The following is a 16593-nucleotide window of genomic DNA, read 5'->3' on the forward strand; positions in this document are numbered from 1 at the left end:
AAGGATAGCGCAGGGTTCCCGGATTCCCGCTGATGACATCCTCCATCTTGCCCCAACCTGGGTAATTCAGGTGGCATCTTCTCTCTGTCTTTGTGCCTGGACCAACAGCAGGAAGAACGACTTTTCTTCTGAGGTCAAGGCATCCTGGGAAGCGAGGTGCAAGTGTTTGTTACCAATGCCCTCTTCATGCTCCCCGAAGCACTGAGAGACATCAGCCTCAGCATCTTTCTGAGGAGGAACAGGGCTGCCGGGTTAGACAGCAGCCTTAAGTTTCGTCCTTAATTTTTGTTTTTTGTTTTTTTTTTCCTTTTTTTTTTTTCGGAGCTGGGGACCGAACCCAGGGCCTTGCGCTTCCTAGGCAAGCGCTCTACTCGTCCTTAATTTTTTATTGAGAGACCTGTATCGAGAGAGGGGTTTATTACAAGTAAGTTTGCCAACCACATTAGGGTCCCCCCACCCCAGTGAACTCAGGAACGCCGACTGGAATGGGACTACCATGGATTCAGGAAATAAACCGAACCAAATTAAAAGCCCCAAACTACAAAATGCATGTTCTTGCTGCAGATTCGGAAGGAATATGGCTGCATATCACAGTGCCACAGAAGATAGAGCCATTCAAGGGCGGAGATTCAGAAGGGAAGGTTAGTCTTCAGAGCCATTTCCTACACCCTAGTCAAGAATATATTGAATAGACAGAGGGTAAGTGGGCAGCCTTGGCTTGTACCTGAGTTTTTACTTCATGTTTCTCTCCACTTAGTTTGACGTTGACTCTTGACTTGCTGTATATTGCTTTTAATATATTTAGGAATGGATCTTGAATTCCTATTCTCTCCAATACTTTTAGCGTGAAGGGGTGTTGTATATTGTCAAAGGCTTTTTCAGCATCTAATGAGATGATCATGTGGGGTTTTTTAATAGTTTGTTTACATAGTGAATTACGTTGATGGATTTCTATATACTGACATCCCTGCATCCCTAGGGTGAAGCCTACCTGATCATGGTGAATGATCATTCTGATGTGTTCTTGGATTTGGTTTGCAAGAATTTTATTGAGTATTTTTGCCTCAATGTTCATGAGGGAATTGGTCTGAAGTTCTCTTTCTTTGTTGGGTCTTTGTGTGGTTTAGGTATTAGTGTAACTGTGGCTTCATAGACTGTATCAGGTAGTGTTCCTTCTGTTTCTGCTTTATGAAATATGCTGAGAAGTATTGGTATTAAGTTTTCTTTAAAGGTCTGATGGAATTCTGCACTAAAACTATCTGGTCCTGGGGAGTTTTTTGGTTGGGAGACTTTTAATGACTGCTTCTAAATAACCTTAGGGGTTATGGGGCTGTTTACATGGTCCATCTGATATGATTTAACTTTGGTCTTGTTATCTGTCTAGAAAAACCATCCATTTCATCTAGATTTTCCAGATTTGTTGAGTATAGGCTTTTGTAGTAGGATCTGATTTTTTTTTTAAATTTTCTTCCGTTTCTGTTGTTATGTCTCCCTTTTCATTTCTGATTTTGTTAAATTTGGATACTCTCTCTGTGCCCTCTGCTTAGTCTGGCTAAGGGTTTATCTATCTTGTTGATTTTCTCAAAGAACCAGCTCCCGGTTCTGTTGATTCTTTGTACAGTTCTCTTTGTTTCTACTTGGTTGATTTCAGCCCCGAGTTTGACTATTTTCTGCCATGTGCTCCTTTTGGGTGTATTTGCTTCTTTTTGTTCTAGAGCTTTCAGATATGGTGTTAATGCTCTCACCAGTTACTTTATGGAAGTACTCAGAGCTGTGAGTTTTCCTCTTAGCACAGCTTTCATTGTGTCCCATAAGTTTGGGTATGTTGTGCCTTCATTCTCATTAAATTCTAAAAAGTCTTTAATTTCTTTCTTTATTTCTTCCTTGACCAAATTATCATCAAATAGACAGTTACTCAGCTTTCATGTGTACCCGGGTTTCCTGTTATTTTTGTTGTCGTTGAAGACCAGCCTTAGTCCATGGTGATCTGATAGGATGCATGGGCTTATTTCAATCTTCTCGTATCTGATGAGGTTTGTTTTCTGTACAATTATATAGTCAATTTGGGAGAAGCTACCATAAGGTGCTGAGAAAAAGGTATATTCTTTCATTTTATGGTGAAATGTTCTGTAGATATCTGTTAAATCCATTTGGTTCACAACTTCTGTTAGTTTCACTGTGTCTCTATTTAGTTTTTTGTTTCCATGATCTGTCCGTTGGTGAGAGTGGGATGCTAAAGTCTCTTACTATTATTGTGTGAGCTTCAATGTGTGCTTTGAGCTTCAGTAATGTTTCTTTTACATATGTGGGTGCCCTTGCATTTGGGGGCATAGATGTTGAGAATTGAGAGTTCCTCTTGGTGGATTTTTCCTTTGACGAGTATGTAGTGTCCTTTCTTACCTTTTTTGATAACTTTTGGTTGAAAGTCTATTTTATTGGTTACTAGAATTGCTACTCCAGCTTCTTTATCGGGGCAATTTTCCTAGAAAAGTTTTTTTTCCAGCCTTTTACTTTGAGAGTGTGTCTGTTTTTGTCACTGAGGGGTGTTTCTTATATGTTGAAAGTGCTGCATCCTGTTTATGTATCAAGCCTATTAGTCTATACCTTTTTATTGGGGAATTGAATCCATTGATGTTGAGAGATATTAAGGACCAATGATTGTTGCTTCCTGTTATTTTTGTTGTTTAGAGGTGGAATTATTCTTGTGTGGTTCTCTTCTTTTGGGCTTGTTGTGAAAAGATTAGTTTTTTGCTTTTTCTTGGGTGTTGTTTCCCTTCTTTGGTTGGAGTTTTCCTTCTATTATCCTCTGTAGGGTTTGATTTGTGGAAAGATATTGTTTAAATTTGATTTTGTCATGGAATATCTTGGTTTCTCCTCTATGTTAATTGAGATTTTTGCTGGATATAGTAGCCTGGGCTAGCATTTTTGTTCTCTTAGGGTCTGTATGACATCTGCCCAAGATCCTCTGGCTTTTAGAGTTTCTGTTGAGAAGTCTGGTGTAATTCTGATAGGTCTGCCTTTATACGTTACTTGACCTTTTTCCCTTACTGCTTTCAATATTCTTTGTTCTGTGCATTTGGTGTTTTAATTATTATGTGACAGAAGGAGTTTCTTTTCTGGTCCAGTCTGTTTGGAGTTCTGTAGGCTTCTTGTATGTTCATGGGCATCTCTTTAGGTTAGGGAAGGTTTCTTCTATAATTTTGTTGAAGATGTTTGCTGGCCCTTGATGTTGGGAATCTTCACTCTCTACAATACTTATTATTCTTAGGTTTGATCTTTTCATTGTGTCTTAGATTTCTTGAATGTTTTGAGTTAGGAGATTTTTGCTTTTTGTATTTTCTTCGACAGTTGTGTCAATGTCTGCTAGGGTATATTCTATGCTTGAGATTCTCTCTTCCATCTTTTGTATTCTGTTCGTGATGCTTGCATTTGTGACTCCTCATTTCTTCCCTAGGTTTTCCATCTCCAGAGTTGTCTCCCTTTGTGTTTTCTTTCTTGTTGCTATCTCCACTTTTAGATCTTGGATGGTTTTGTTCAATTCCCTCACCTGTTTGATTACGTTTTCCTGTATTTCTTCAAGGGGTTTATTTGTTTCCTCTTTAAGGGCTTCTGCTTGTTTACCTGTGTTCTCCTGTATTTCTTTAAGTGATTTATTTATGTCCTTCTTAAATTCCTCTATTATATTCATGAAATAGTATTTTAGATCTGAATCTTGCCTTTTTGGTGTGTTAGAGTATCCGGGGCTTGGTGTGGTGGGAGAACTGGGTTCTGATGTTGTCACGTAGCATTAGTTTCTGTTGCTGATATTCTTGGGCTTGCCATCTGGTTATCTCTAGTGCTAACTGCCCTTGCTGTCTTTGACCAGAGCCTGTGCCTCCTGTGATCCTGGTTGTGTAAGAACCCCTTGGAGTCCAGCTGCCCCTGTGATCCTATGATTCTGGGATCCTATGATCCTGAGATCCTTGGTGTATCAAAGATCCTGGAAGTCTAGCTGCCTCTGGAATCCTGAAATCCTGGTGTGACCAAGCTCCCGAGATCCTGTTGTATCAGAGCACCTGGGAGTCGGGCTCCCTCTGGGTGTTGTAGGAGTGGTTGAGGAGCCAGCACCCAATGTCTCCTCTGGGTGAAAGTTCAAACCAGAAGGACCAGCTTGGCATTTTTTAAGTTTGGAATTATGTATTCCTTTGTTTTGATCTTTTAAAAATATAATCATTGAAAGATTGCACAGTGGTTAAGAGAACTGACTAGTCTTCCAGATAAATTTGGTTCAATTCCCAGCACCCATGTGGCAGTTTACAACTGTCCGTAGCTCGAGTTTCAAACTATCTAATACCTTCCCAGGCATTGATGATGCGTCTTGTACAGACGTCACATGCAGACAAAATACCCATACACATAAAATAAATAAATTAGTTATCACTCACCCTTCCCTGTGTGTGTGTGTGTGTGTGTGTGTGTGTGTGTGTGTGTGTGTTTATGCATGCATGCCGAGGTCCATGTGAGAAGGTCAGACAACAATCTGGGGGAATGGGTTTCCTTCTCTTTCCATGCCAGTCCTAAAGACATATTGCTTAAACCGTCATGCTTGGGGCTGGAGAGATGGCTCAATGGTTAAAAGTACTGACTGCTCTTCCAGAGGTCCTGAGTTCAATTCCTAGCAACCACATGGTGGCTCACAACCATCAGTCATGGGATTCAATGCCCTCTTCTCGTGTATCTGAAGATAGCTACAGTGTACTCATATACATAAAATAAATAAATCTTTCATTAAAAAAAAAAGCTGTCATACGTGGAGGGAGGCACCTTTACCCACTAAACTATCTCACCAGCCCTTATTAGCAATTCTCAAAGCTATTTTTACTGTGATAGAGTCTACATTTGAAATGACTTTTAAAACTCTATTGAGGTATTCTTGATGGTGAAAGTACACACATCGAACGTGTGCACTCATGGAACCTACATTTTGATGAGCTTTGGCACATGTACACGTCTGCAGTATCACTAAGACAACCAACACGCTAAAGAGACTTAGCACTTTCTCAACTCCCTTTGTGTGCTTTGGTGCTTTAACGGCTATTCAAATGCTGTGTGTACAGCAATGCTCTAGTCTTATCTATTCTCCTGACTTGTAGGCACATCGTGTAAGTATAACCTTGTACTGATTGTTCAGTAGCTGATGTATTTTCCTTAACATTGTGTTTCTGGGCTTGTCCAAGTTAGGATTGCCTGCTGTGAAGTAGGCCATTTTGTGTGTGTGTGTGTGTGTGTGTGTGTGTGTGTGTGTGTGTGTGTACATTGTTAGAAGATCGTGGGAATTGACAATCAAAAACATCAATCTTATTTACAATGTATACACGCAGAGATAGACACACACCACCTTTCTTTGCCTATGCAACCATCAGTACATGGTTCAGTCTTTATTTCTTGGCAACTGGGAATCACTGGTAATGGATATTGAGCAGTAGATAAGCTTGCATAGACCGGATTTCCCTTCTTTTAGGATAATGATATGTTTTCTTGAGGGCTGTGTGGTAAGTCTGTTTGAATACCTTTTAGGATCCCTACGCTGTTTTCCACAGAAGATGCACCATTATCACTCCCACCCGTAGTGCGTGAGGAGTCTAATTTTGTTACATCTTCACCAACATTTATCTGCGATCCTTTTAGTAGCAATAGCTATTTCAAGAGGCAAACATGTATGTGGTTTTGGTCTTTTACCAGGAACAATGATGTTAAGTATCTTCATTTATACTGAGCTTACTTTCATTCTTCATGCGTATATACAATTTCTCGGTGCCATTTATTGAAAAAATGTATCCCTTTTCTAATGAGTTTTCGTAATACTTTAATAAAAACAAAACAAAAAACAGGTGGCTGTAAACAGTTTATATCTAAATTTTCTATGTTGTTCTATCAGCCTAAATATCTGTTTTTTATTTCAATGCCATGATGTTTTGATCATTACTGTTTTGTGGTATATTTAGAAGTCAGTTATGATGCCTTTTTTGTTTGTTTGTTTTCAGGTTGCTTTGACTATTTAAATTTATTTATTTATTTATTTATTTATTTATTTATTTATTTATTTTTGGAGCTGGGGACCGAACCCAGGGCCTTGCGCTTGCTAGGCAAGCACTCTACCACTGAGCCAAACCCCCAACCCGACTATTTAAATTTATATTTAGGTTGCATGCTCATTTTAGAGTTTTTTTTCCCCCAAAATTTGTGAGAGCTGGCATTTCAAAAGGACCTGTATTTAGTCTGAAGATAATTTTTGTCAGTCTAGACTACCTTTGTTGTATGCAAAGTTTTATATTTACAAAATTAAACTTGTAAACAATTTTAATGTTTAAAGTTGGAAAGTACAGATTTTTTTCTCCAAAAGTACAGATATTATCAAATAATAACAACTTAAGAATCACCAAAGCAAAATAGTGCCTTTTGTACAGTCAGGATATCACTCGGCACTGTCAAGCATCTGAAAGCTTATCTTCAATCTTTATAAAATCATGTGTTCAATTACATTATTAAAAGGATTATAAGACAGTTCCAAAAGTTGATGATCAATATCTCTTTCTGCTTCTTTTTTCTTTTTTTCTTTTTTTTTTTTTTCGGAGCTGAGGCCCGAACCCAGGGCCTTGCGCTTGCTAGGCAAGCGCTCTACCACTGAGCTAAATCCCCAACCCCTGCTTCTTACAATTTTTAACTAGTGTTATTTTAGGTGCACTGGGGCCTTGCCTGCATGTATGTGTGAGTGTGTCAGATCCCCTGGAGCCAGAGTTACAGACAGCTGTGAGCTACCATGTGGGTGCTGGGAATTGGACCTGCTGTGGAAGAGCAGTCAGTGCTCTTAACCACGGAGCCATCTCTCCAGCCCAAGGCTACCTTTTATACCCAGCCCTGGTGGTTTGTATCTTGAATTTTAACTTCAGGTTCAGGTTCCGCTTAGACATCAAAGTTATCTCGGTCCATCCAGAGAGTTAATATTTCCACTATTACAAACTTCCCACATTTTTTTTCTTTTTTAAACAACATTTCTATGAATTATTTGAAAATTTCTTCCTTACCCCACCCACCTACCCAATCCTCCCATAACTATCCTCTCTGCTCCCCCATCTGGTCCCCACTGGACATGTAGGTTTCTTCTTTATTTTTTCCCCTCTCTCCCTATTGAATCCAGCTTGGTTTTGACTGGGTAGACTTGGGAGTTGGGACCTGATCTACTGTGTGGTCAACCTATCAGGGGTCACATCATTAAAATAAATTGATTCTTCCTCTTCTAGCAGCTACCAAATGTTAAGTGTCAGTTAGTGGTAAGATTTCATGGCCAACTTCCTTAATATGGTGGGATCTATCTATCTATCTATCTATCTATCTATCTATCTATCATTCTTTGTCTTTCTTCCTTTTCCTTTCCTTTCCCATCCTCTCCCTCCATCCCTTCCTTCCCTGCTCCTCTTCCTCTTTCTCCTCCTCTTCCTTTTCTTCTTCTGGACTGGAGTGCAGGTCTTGTGCACATATTTTTACAGTAGCTGTGAGCTTGTATTTTCAACTGCCCTGTTGTGTCTGGATGTTATCTACTCCATTGACGCTCGCACACTTTCCAGCCCCTCTTTCATGAAGACCCCTGCACCTTAGCAGAGGGATGGGATGTGTATATTCTACTTAGGGCTCTCCATGTTGATCACTTGAGGGTCTCTATGTTAATTGTCATCTGCTGCAAGGAGAAGCTTCTCTGATGAGGACGAGATGCTTTGGTTCATAGGTACAGGGGTAAGTCAGGGGTAAGTCAACAGGAAATATTCTAATATTTGTCCATTTAGTGCAACACTGCTTCTTCTGATCCATGAGCATGGAATGCCTGGCCATCTATTCGTCTTCGTCAAACATTTTATCAAAGTGTTATAACTTTCACTGTTTCACTCACTGATTAAATCTTTGTGGGATATTTTAATTTTTTTGTAGATGTCATAAATGGGATCGCTTCTTTCATTTCCATTGAAGACCATCATCCCATGTCTAGCAATGCTTTAGAATTTTCTGTGTTGGTTTCTGCATTCCGAAAAAAGTTTAAATTCATGTATTTCTCCAACCAGACTTTTTTAAATGAATCTTTTACCGCTATCAGTATATATAGTCATGTATTTTTTTTCCGTCTTGCTTGATCTCTTTGGCCAGGACTTCAAATACTTAATAAAAATAACAACAAAAGTGGCCATCTTCATCTTGTTCCAGACCTTAGAGAGAAAGCTCTAAAGGTTTCCACAGTTAATACAGTGCACTATGTGGGGTGATTATATATGCCCCATGTATGTCCTTATGTTGACATACATTCTTTCTCTATATCTGCTGTGTTGATTGTGAAGGATACTGACTTTTGTCGCATGCCTGTACTTATTGATGTGATGAGGTATTTTTATCTGTTATTGTGCCCTGTCACATTTATTGATTTGTGTATGTTTACCTATTCTTGCGTTAAATCACGTCTGACTATAACGACTAATCCTTTTTTTACTGTGTGGCTCGCCAGTATATTTTAGGATTTTTTGAAAGTATGTTCATTCTAAGTTTTGTCTGGAAGTACCTCTTATCCCCATCCATGTTTCTCACTGTTCATTATCTGGTTCGATATTCATGGTTGCTCTCGGCTCGATAATGTCTTTGGAAGCAGTCACTCTCTTTGTGGTTTTTTTGTTTTTGTTTTTGTTTTTGGGGTTTTTTTTGTATAATTTAAGAAGAGTTTCTATTAATGTTGCAGAGCTGTGACGTGTTAGATCTGGGACGAAATCATTCAAGTATTACAACTTCTTTTTTTTTTTTTTTTTTTTTTTTTTTTTTTGGAGCTGGGGACCAACCCAGGGCCTTGTGCTTGCTAGTAGGGCAAGTGCTCTACCACTGAGCTAAATCCCCAGCCCCCAAGTATTACAACTTCTAAAAAGCGTGTTCAATGAAGCAATCATGGATGGAACAGGTGACATCATTATCACTTGACACCATAAAGCACAAAAAGCATTTGTTGTTGATGGCGTCCTTCCAAGAGCAGGTTCATAAGCTCTCTATGGGCACTTGTTAGTAACATCTAATTCCTAAGTCGGTTAAAATTTTAAGGGCAATCATTATCTAACATCTAGTTCCTACCCTTTATAAATCTTCAAAGTATAATTTAAAACTACTTTCAATTCTTCTTTTAAAACAATGCTTTCTTTACCAAAATGCCAAAGTCCACCTCTGACTACCTACGCACAGCCATACAAAATCATTTATCGTTGGGAAAGTTTTTATCTGTCTTACCAGATGTGATTTTATAAATGATTTGTGAAGTAAAACATCTACTTCTCTGGACATAAAGTCATAAAGTCCCAGGCTAGACTATCAGGAACATCTCGTGAATAAGAAAGAGAAACAGAAAAAGATAGGACAGACAAATGGCCATGAGAACTACGGCTCAATATTTTTCTCTGGCCAAGAGTTCCACAGCCAGCTCCAGGAGGCCTCCTCCTTTTGAAGTTTTCGCCTCAGTCTGTGGAACTTGTCACACAGAATCTACAGGGGTTGGTGTGGCAGCTCTCTCTATTTTACTTTTCAACTGAAGCTAGTAAATATCTCTTTTGGCAGTAGATATGGAGGAAAAGACTAGTCGGAAGATGACTGGAAAAATAAGGAGAAGAAGGACAGTTATTCCTGTAGCCACAACAACAGCCAACCTACAGGGCTTAATGCCCGGAAACCAGCGCTAATAAACTGAGCCAAATCCTCTAACCAGTAAATTCATCATGCGCTTTGCTCAGAGCAGAGATTTGAGCTTGTAATTGAGCCGTACCTGAGTAATATCATTGTCTTTCCAAATCCCCAACACATGATTTCTAGTAAGATTCCAATTATGATTTCCATGATAAGATAATGGCGTTAGACGTGTGTCCGGAAAGCTGGCATGGCACCTGGTAGAAAGCCAAACTTTAATATTTTCTACCTCTTGTCCTAATCTAAAGCCGCATCCCCTAAAGCATGAAGTTTTGCTTCTAACTTTTTTTAATGTGCAGTCTTCACCTCTGAGACCCGAGCGACGATTGAGACTGTGAGTGAAGTGAGGATGGCTATTAAAGCACTAATACCTAAAATTAAAGATGCAACAAAACGCTTTGGTCTAATCAAGTCATTAACTCCTTTAAAGTGTCTGTAAGGCTTCACCATCAAACCAAGCACCATCTTTTAAGTCTACAGAGAGCAGAACATAACGTCTTTGTAATATCAAAATACCTGAATGAGTTTTAGTTAAACTAGGATCTACGCAATTAGTTAAAATACATCTTGAACAGCTAGCCTGATAAGATCATTCTAGTTTAGTGAATTTGAAATCTGAAGACCATCCACAAGTATATCATAAGGATAACCTAGGCAAGATCTAGTTGTCAAAGGAATGCTCTTAGATTCTTGACGCTTTTAAAAATAAGCTATGTTAGTTGCAGCAAAAAGTCTAAATAAATAATCCCAGAAAAATATTAGAAATACCACCCGAAGTAGAGTGACTAACATAAATAGGTTCCCCCCATCCTGGAGTGTACCATCTACTGATAGGTTCATTTGAAAATATTTCAGGCTTATATCCATGAAGAAGCATTGCTCACTGGTAAAATATGAGCTATAGTTAGTAAATGGTGTAACTATAGAATAGTCATAATTTTTTTTCTTGAGTTTTCCATGGATCATATACTGAAGCCCGGTAGTCAAACCCACCTTTTAGCCAACTTGGACTTTCACCTATGAGCAAAAATGCCCACATTTTATCATTATCCCAATATTCTGGTAGACATGGTTCCAGAGGCATAGATTTTACCACAGTATCATTGTAATTAAAATATCCCAAAATCTTTAGTCTAAGCTCCAACAGGTGTGTGCATGTATGTGTTCGTGTGTGTATTCGTGTGTGTGTGTGTGTGTGTGTGTGCGCGTGCGCACAGTCAACAGGTCTAAAATAATCTTATACGACAAGTATCCAGCATGGGTGCTGCTTGGTAATGGTAAGTTTGCATTACTGTTTGTCATCTAAGTCAGCTGGGGGTCAGTCAGAGTCAGTACCTTAATCCCTTGTGAAACTGTTTAATATTTCTGTAATATATTCCTCATCCCTTCCCAAGCCGTGCTTTCTGTGTTGTTTAATACAAGTTATTTCCAACATTAATGGATGATTTCTATTGTCTGAGGTCACTTTTGTTCTATTTGCTGATGTCAGAAAATGATGATCAAAACACAGATGGGTACAAAAGCGTTCTTCCCTGCGTCAGGGACATGGCACTTCTACAAAACACTCCCACACCTGAGTCTCAGTGAACACTGCCGAAGTAGGGACAGAAAGATTTTATAAGAGCTCAAGGATCAGGGACTTATGGGACTCTTAAGTGACATATTAGTACTCAGCACATTAAATAATGTATTATTAACTCAGCTTTGGCAGCTAGCAAAGATTCCGGGCTCTTCCAACATAAGAAATATTTTCACAAAATGTATCATTGCAGTCTCGTCTCCTATTCTATCCCAGAACAGTGGGTTGGGTCTGATTGCATCTGTGGTCAGGAGGCACAGACATCAGGTTTACCCAAGGTCTAGGTCACAAGCAGCTGGTCTACATCTGTGTGTTCTCAAACACCTGGTTGTCTCCTTCAAAGTCCACAGGTAGTGGTCGTTCACCTATAATGAAATGTGCAGAGTTGCCGGTTTGGGGTTGGTCTGCATTGGATGTAAACACTGACTCTACAGTCATTCCCAGTTTTGTGTAATGTGGGGGGGGGAGGAGGAGGAGGAGGATATGGAGGAGGAGGAGAAGGAGGATGAGGAGGAGAAGTAGGAGGAGGAGGATGAGGAGGAGAAGGAGGAGGAGGAGGAGGAGAAGGAGGATGGGGAGGAGGAGGAGGAGAAGGAGGGGGAGGAGGAGGAGGAGGAGGGTAGACATTACTGTTACTCAGTTCCTGATATTTGGAAGCTCCGCCTCTCGGCTGAAGGCATTGCTCATGGCTTCTTGACTGTGTAGTCTCTTAGGCTTTTCCCCCTTGTAGTTTTATTCGTTGAGTTATATATATTATACATATAATATAATATGCGCATATTTATAAATTGTTTATTAGTACACTATATTTGGTATGCAACATAAGCTCTCATTCATGCCTTGTTTTTTCCAAATAAGTTTTTCTATCCAAAAGAAATCGATAGAATATTAATGATGCTAAAACTATATTTTAAGATATAATTGCTTTGTAAACATTTCAATCTACACACTAAGTCACACTCTTCTGAAGTCAACCAACTCTAAAATCTTACGAATTAACACAATAGGTCCTAAAGAAGATGTTTATTTTCAGTGTTCTGAGATATCATTAATTAACAAGTGAAAAATCCCGTCTTACATTGCAGTCATCCACTTTACTAAATCGTCTGTCAATCTGCTCTCTTTTAGGTGTCTTACGTCATTACCATTGACGGGAAAACCTACTTTCTGCACCTCAGGAACTAGTAAGATATATCTTCCCTTTCTGCAAAAGTAAAAAGTCTGTCTTCAGTTTTCGTTCTTTTAATGTTTATTTGTAATGCTTAAACTCAGTAGTGCGGTAAAATGGTCAGTCAACTTTCCAATTTAGGAACCCATTTGATCCTGAACATTGGGTCTGTGAAGCCTTTGCATTTAAAATTTCAGATTTATATTTGTAAATCGAGAAATAAATAACACACTTGGAAATCTACGATTACATATTCCCTCATACCCAAGCATGGTTAATTTCGTGAATTTCTGAAATCAAATACAAATCAAGGGGCTATCGTTGGGAATTCAAGTAGTGCCAGTTTTATGGTGTGGTAACTATATGGTTCAAAACAACCTCCCTTGACACATTTTATGTATAAAAATCTCCCGTGCCAGTCCTCGTGACATCAGTGTCACATTCCCTTCTGTCTACAACAGGTCTCTTGTCATGTCGGTTGGCCTCTGTTCCCACCCAGAGTTCAAAGCCACGGTCCATCTTTCCACATCCCCACGGCATCTTATGCATTCATTACAGGACAGATCAGACAGTCTCCTCTGAGCCTTAGGGATCAACAAAGATGGCTGACAACTGTTGCTTGCCGTCCTTTTGCCTTGTGGTTGAACAAAGCATCGGGAGTTAGCCTCAGTCACGGTGTCTGCCAACCTTACCCTGGTCTTTTCTTCTACAGTGCATTCCACTGAAAATGACTGGGAGTGTCTGTAAAATTGTCACTGCCTTCGGACGTTTTTAAACGTGGCGGCTGTGGTTTAGTCTTCATTCCATTATTTTATTCTCTACCTGTGAATGGCGTTTGGTGTCACTAACTGCTTCGTGACGCTCCTGTAACATGCTATCTCACCAGATCACAGGACATCGTCAGCCCCTGGCCTGCGTTTGTCTCTTACCGGTATTCCTGTTCTTGTCCTTCTGTCTGCATTAACCCTTTTCAGGTTCTTCTTCACCTGTCTGAGCTGAGAATGCGGAGTTAATCTTATTTCTAATGTGTTCAGCCAACTGGTGTTGCAGCTCAGTCTTGTGGCTATATGTGTACCCACTGTGGTGGCTTGTCATTTATATCTTCACTGTGGTGGCTTGTCACTTATATCTTCACTGTGGTGGCTTGTCATTTATATCTTCACTGTGGTGGCTTGTCACTTATATCTTCACTGTGGTGGCTTGTCACTTATATCTTCACTGTGGTGGCTTGTCACTTATATCTTCACTGTGGTGGCTTGTCACTTATATCTTCACTGTGGTGGCTTGTCACTTATATTTGTACATGCAGTACATGCCATACCCATTCACTACTTAACCTCCTAATCAAATATTTGCTACAATTCCTGTTGGGAACAGGCCCAAAGTGAGCCTATGATGCTGTCCCCATATCTGCATTTCTCATAACCATTTTAGTAAATGGTAAGTCATTTCTTTCAATTTAAAAAAGAAAGAGAAAAGAAAAGAGAAGAAAAGAAAAGAAAAGAAAAGAAAAGAAAAAGAAAAATACTCCCTGTGCTCATCCTTGGTGTCTCTCCTGCTCCTGCCTTTCCATGGGTCCAGTGGGTGATTCAATCCCATGTGTTTACCCTTAAAGCATTATAACAATGTGCCTCTACCACAGGTTCTGTCCTCATTCAAGACTCCATCAGGGAGTGCCTGGGTAACAGTATTAAACTTCTAACTGGCCTTGGCATCTGTGAATTTGGCATGTAGAGCTCTGAGTTTAGCTCTTGGACTGACTGGTTCTGTATGTCAACTTGACACAAGCTGGAGTTATCACAGAGAAAGGAGCTTCCCTTGAGAAAACGCCTCCATGAGACCCAGCTGTAAGGCATTTTCTCAATTAGTGATCAAGGGGTGGGGAGAACCCAGCCCATTGTGGGTGGTGCCATCCCTGGGCTGGTATAAGAAAGCAGGCTGAGCAAGCCAAGGAAAGCAAACTAGTAAGTAACATCCCTCCATGGCCTCTGCATCAGCTCCTGCTTCCTGACCTGCTTGAGTTCCAGTCCTGACTTCCTTTGGTGATGAACAGCAATGTGGAAGTGTGAGCTGAATAACCCTTTCCTCCCCAACTTGCTTCTTGGTCGTGATGTCTGTGCAGGATTAGGAGCCCTGACTAAGACAGTTCTCTTCAAATGTTGGTCTACTGCTGTCTTTATCTGTCCCAGCCCCTGTCGGCTTTCCCCATTGGCAACACCATTTCACTGTCTTCTCTGTCATTCCACCCTGTTCCAGGAAAGAACCCATGGCTGCTTTTCATGTATGCAAACACATTTCTGGCTCAAGACCCTTTCCTTTTACCCAACCCTGTCTAAAAGTCCATATGGCTTGTTCTTTGTGTCTAATGGTCATCTAATTCCTGAGCCTGGTGTGTCTTTCTATATACTCTCCTGTGAGTGCCACCATAGAATACCCAGGCCCTGTCAATTGTCATGTAACAATATGTGACTCTGACTGACCCGAGGCTGTTTCTTTTCCTCAGCTCTATATTCTAGGACTCAGATGAGGACCCATCATGTGATACACACAGTAGTCTGTATTTGTTCAATGAAGCCATATACAGCAGTCCCTGATGGCGCTGTCCCAGGGAGTATCTGTCATTGTATTCTCCTGATTCTGACCATATACCAGTTGTTTTTAAGAAAAGTATCAAGAATGATAGCAAACTAAAATTATTTTAATTAAACCGTGTTATTATATGAATCCATTGCACTTAACGTTATTTCATTCATGTATACATTAATATTAAATTATGACTTACATTCTCTTTGCTCGTTTACTTCTAGCTCATTTTTATCCCGGAATTTTTCAGTTTATGCATATAATGAAACTGGATCTCTGTATTCCGACTCTCCGCACTTTTTGGTGAGAATCAGATATATTAGACACTTGTTATCTTAGGTTTTACTGTGGAAGCAGATGTACAGTATAATGAGAGTACTTGTCCCTTTAAGTCATTTCTTTTTAATCACTGAGACTAAGCTTGGGGCTTCTCGTGTGCTAAGAAAACCCTATCTTGGTGCTCCTTCCCAAGCCCCGTGTTGACACTAATTCAAATGTTTTCCTCCTCGGAACTCTGACCTGTTCTATGAATGACCTCTATACAATGAAATGTCATGGGAAGGAGATAGAAACATGGAGAAAACACACATGTGCCAAGTAAAGAGAGTGCCTAAAATCTAATTTCCTGAGACTTTGCATTAATCATTCTACACAATTCATGATTCAATATCCAATCTGTTGCTATCATGAACCTTCTGGAATATTTGACAATATACTTTTTTTTATTATTGAAAAAAGAGATGAATTTGTGCCATTATCTGGTGACTTGTGTTTCAGGCTCACTGCCATTACCGAGGATATGTTGGTGAAGTACCAGATTCCATTGTGACACTCAGCCTCTGCTCCGGCCTCAGGTAATAATGTCTGAGAGAGTACTTATATATGAATGCAGTGGGATACACTTTAAAGTAAACCAGGACGTTGGACGGGAGTCAACAGGAACCTCTGACGGAGTTCCGAAAGCTTCTTTTCCAATGGCCCTATATTCACAGTGACACCTGAGCCTAAGTTGTCACTCTAAACAACCCAGCTGAGGGCATTCTGACCGGAGGGGTTTTGGGGATGCTGGGCAGGAAGGGAAGTCTTGAGAAATGGGGTCATAAGAATAGCTTAAAGGCTAGAGTTTTCTTTTCTGTCATGATCTCAGCTATGGGGAAATGACCTTAACTGGTCATTTTAATCTAATAGGCCACACACTATGAAATGAGTTTGTAGCGCTGTGCATGAGACAGCTAATAAAGCTAATAAGGAGCAATCAAGTGATTTCACAGAAATAAGTAATTTTCATCAGTCCCGTGGGAAACGCAAAAAAGTTTGTCAAGAGAAGGTAACTCAAGAACAGAGACAGCGTGTTCTGCAGGGCCCGCTTCCATGCTGACGCCGTTTGAGATGTCCGTTCTGTATTCCATCTCCCCTTCGTTTTACCTTGTAACCACAAGAACAGCCTTAGACTTTTTATCGATTTCTAGGACTTCATCTTCCTATGGGTTTTATTGGATCTATATAGGTGTTAGCTATATGTCTC

At 39.9% G+C, this 16593-nt stretch overlaps 1 protein-coding gene across 1 annotated transcript in view; it reads left to right on the plus strand.

The window, feature by feature from the left end:
* LOC116914718 (disintegrin and metalloproteinase domain-containing protein 18) overlaps positions 1-16593 on the plus strand; it is a 66059-nt gene that overhangs the window by 155 nt on the left and 49311 nt on the right. The window contains exons 2-5 of the mRNA XM_032919147.1: positions 565-641; positions 12446-12501; positions 15293-15371; positions 15846-15922. Coding sequence (XP_032775038.1) covers positions 565-641; positions 12446-12501; positions 15293-15371; positions 15846-15922 — 289 coding nt within the window. The remainder of the gene's footprint in view (positions 1-564; positions 642-12445; positions 12502-15292; positions 15372-15845; positions 15923-16593) is intronic.

Source organism: Rattus rattus, chromosome 13 (genome assembly GCF_011064425.1).
Source record: "Rattus rattus isolate New Zealand chromosome 13, Rrattus_CSIRO_v1, whole genome shotgun sequence".
NCBI lineage: Eukaryota > Metazoa > Chordata > Mammalia > Rodentia > Muridae > Rattus > Rattus rattus.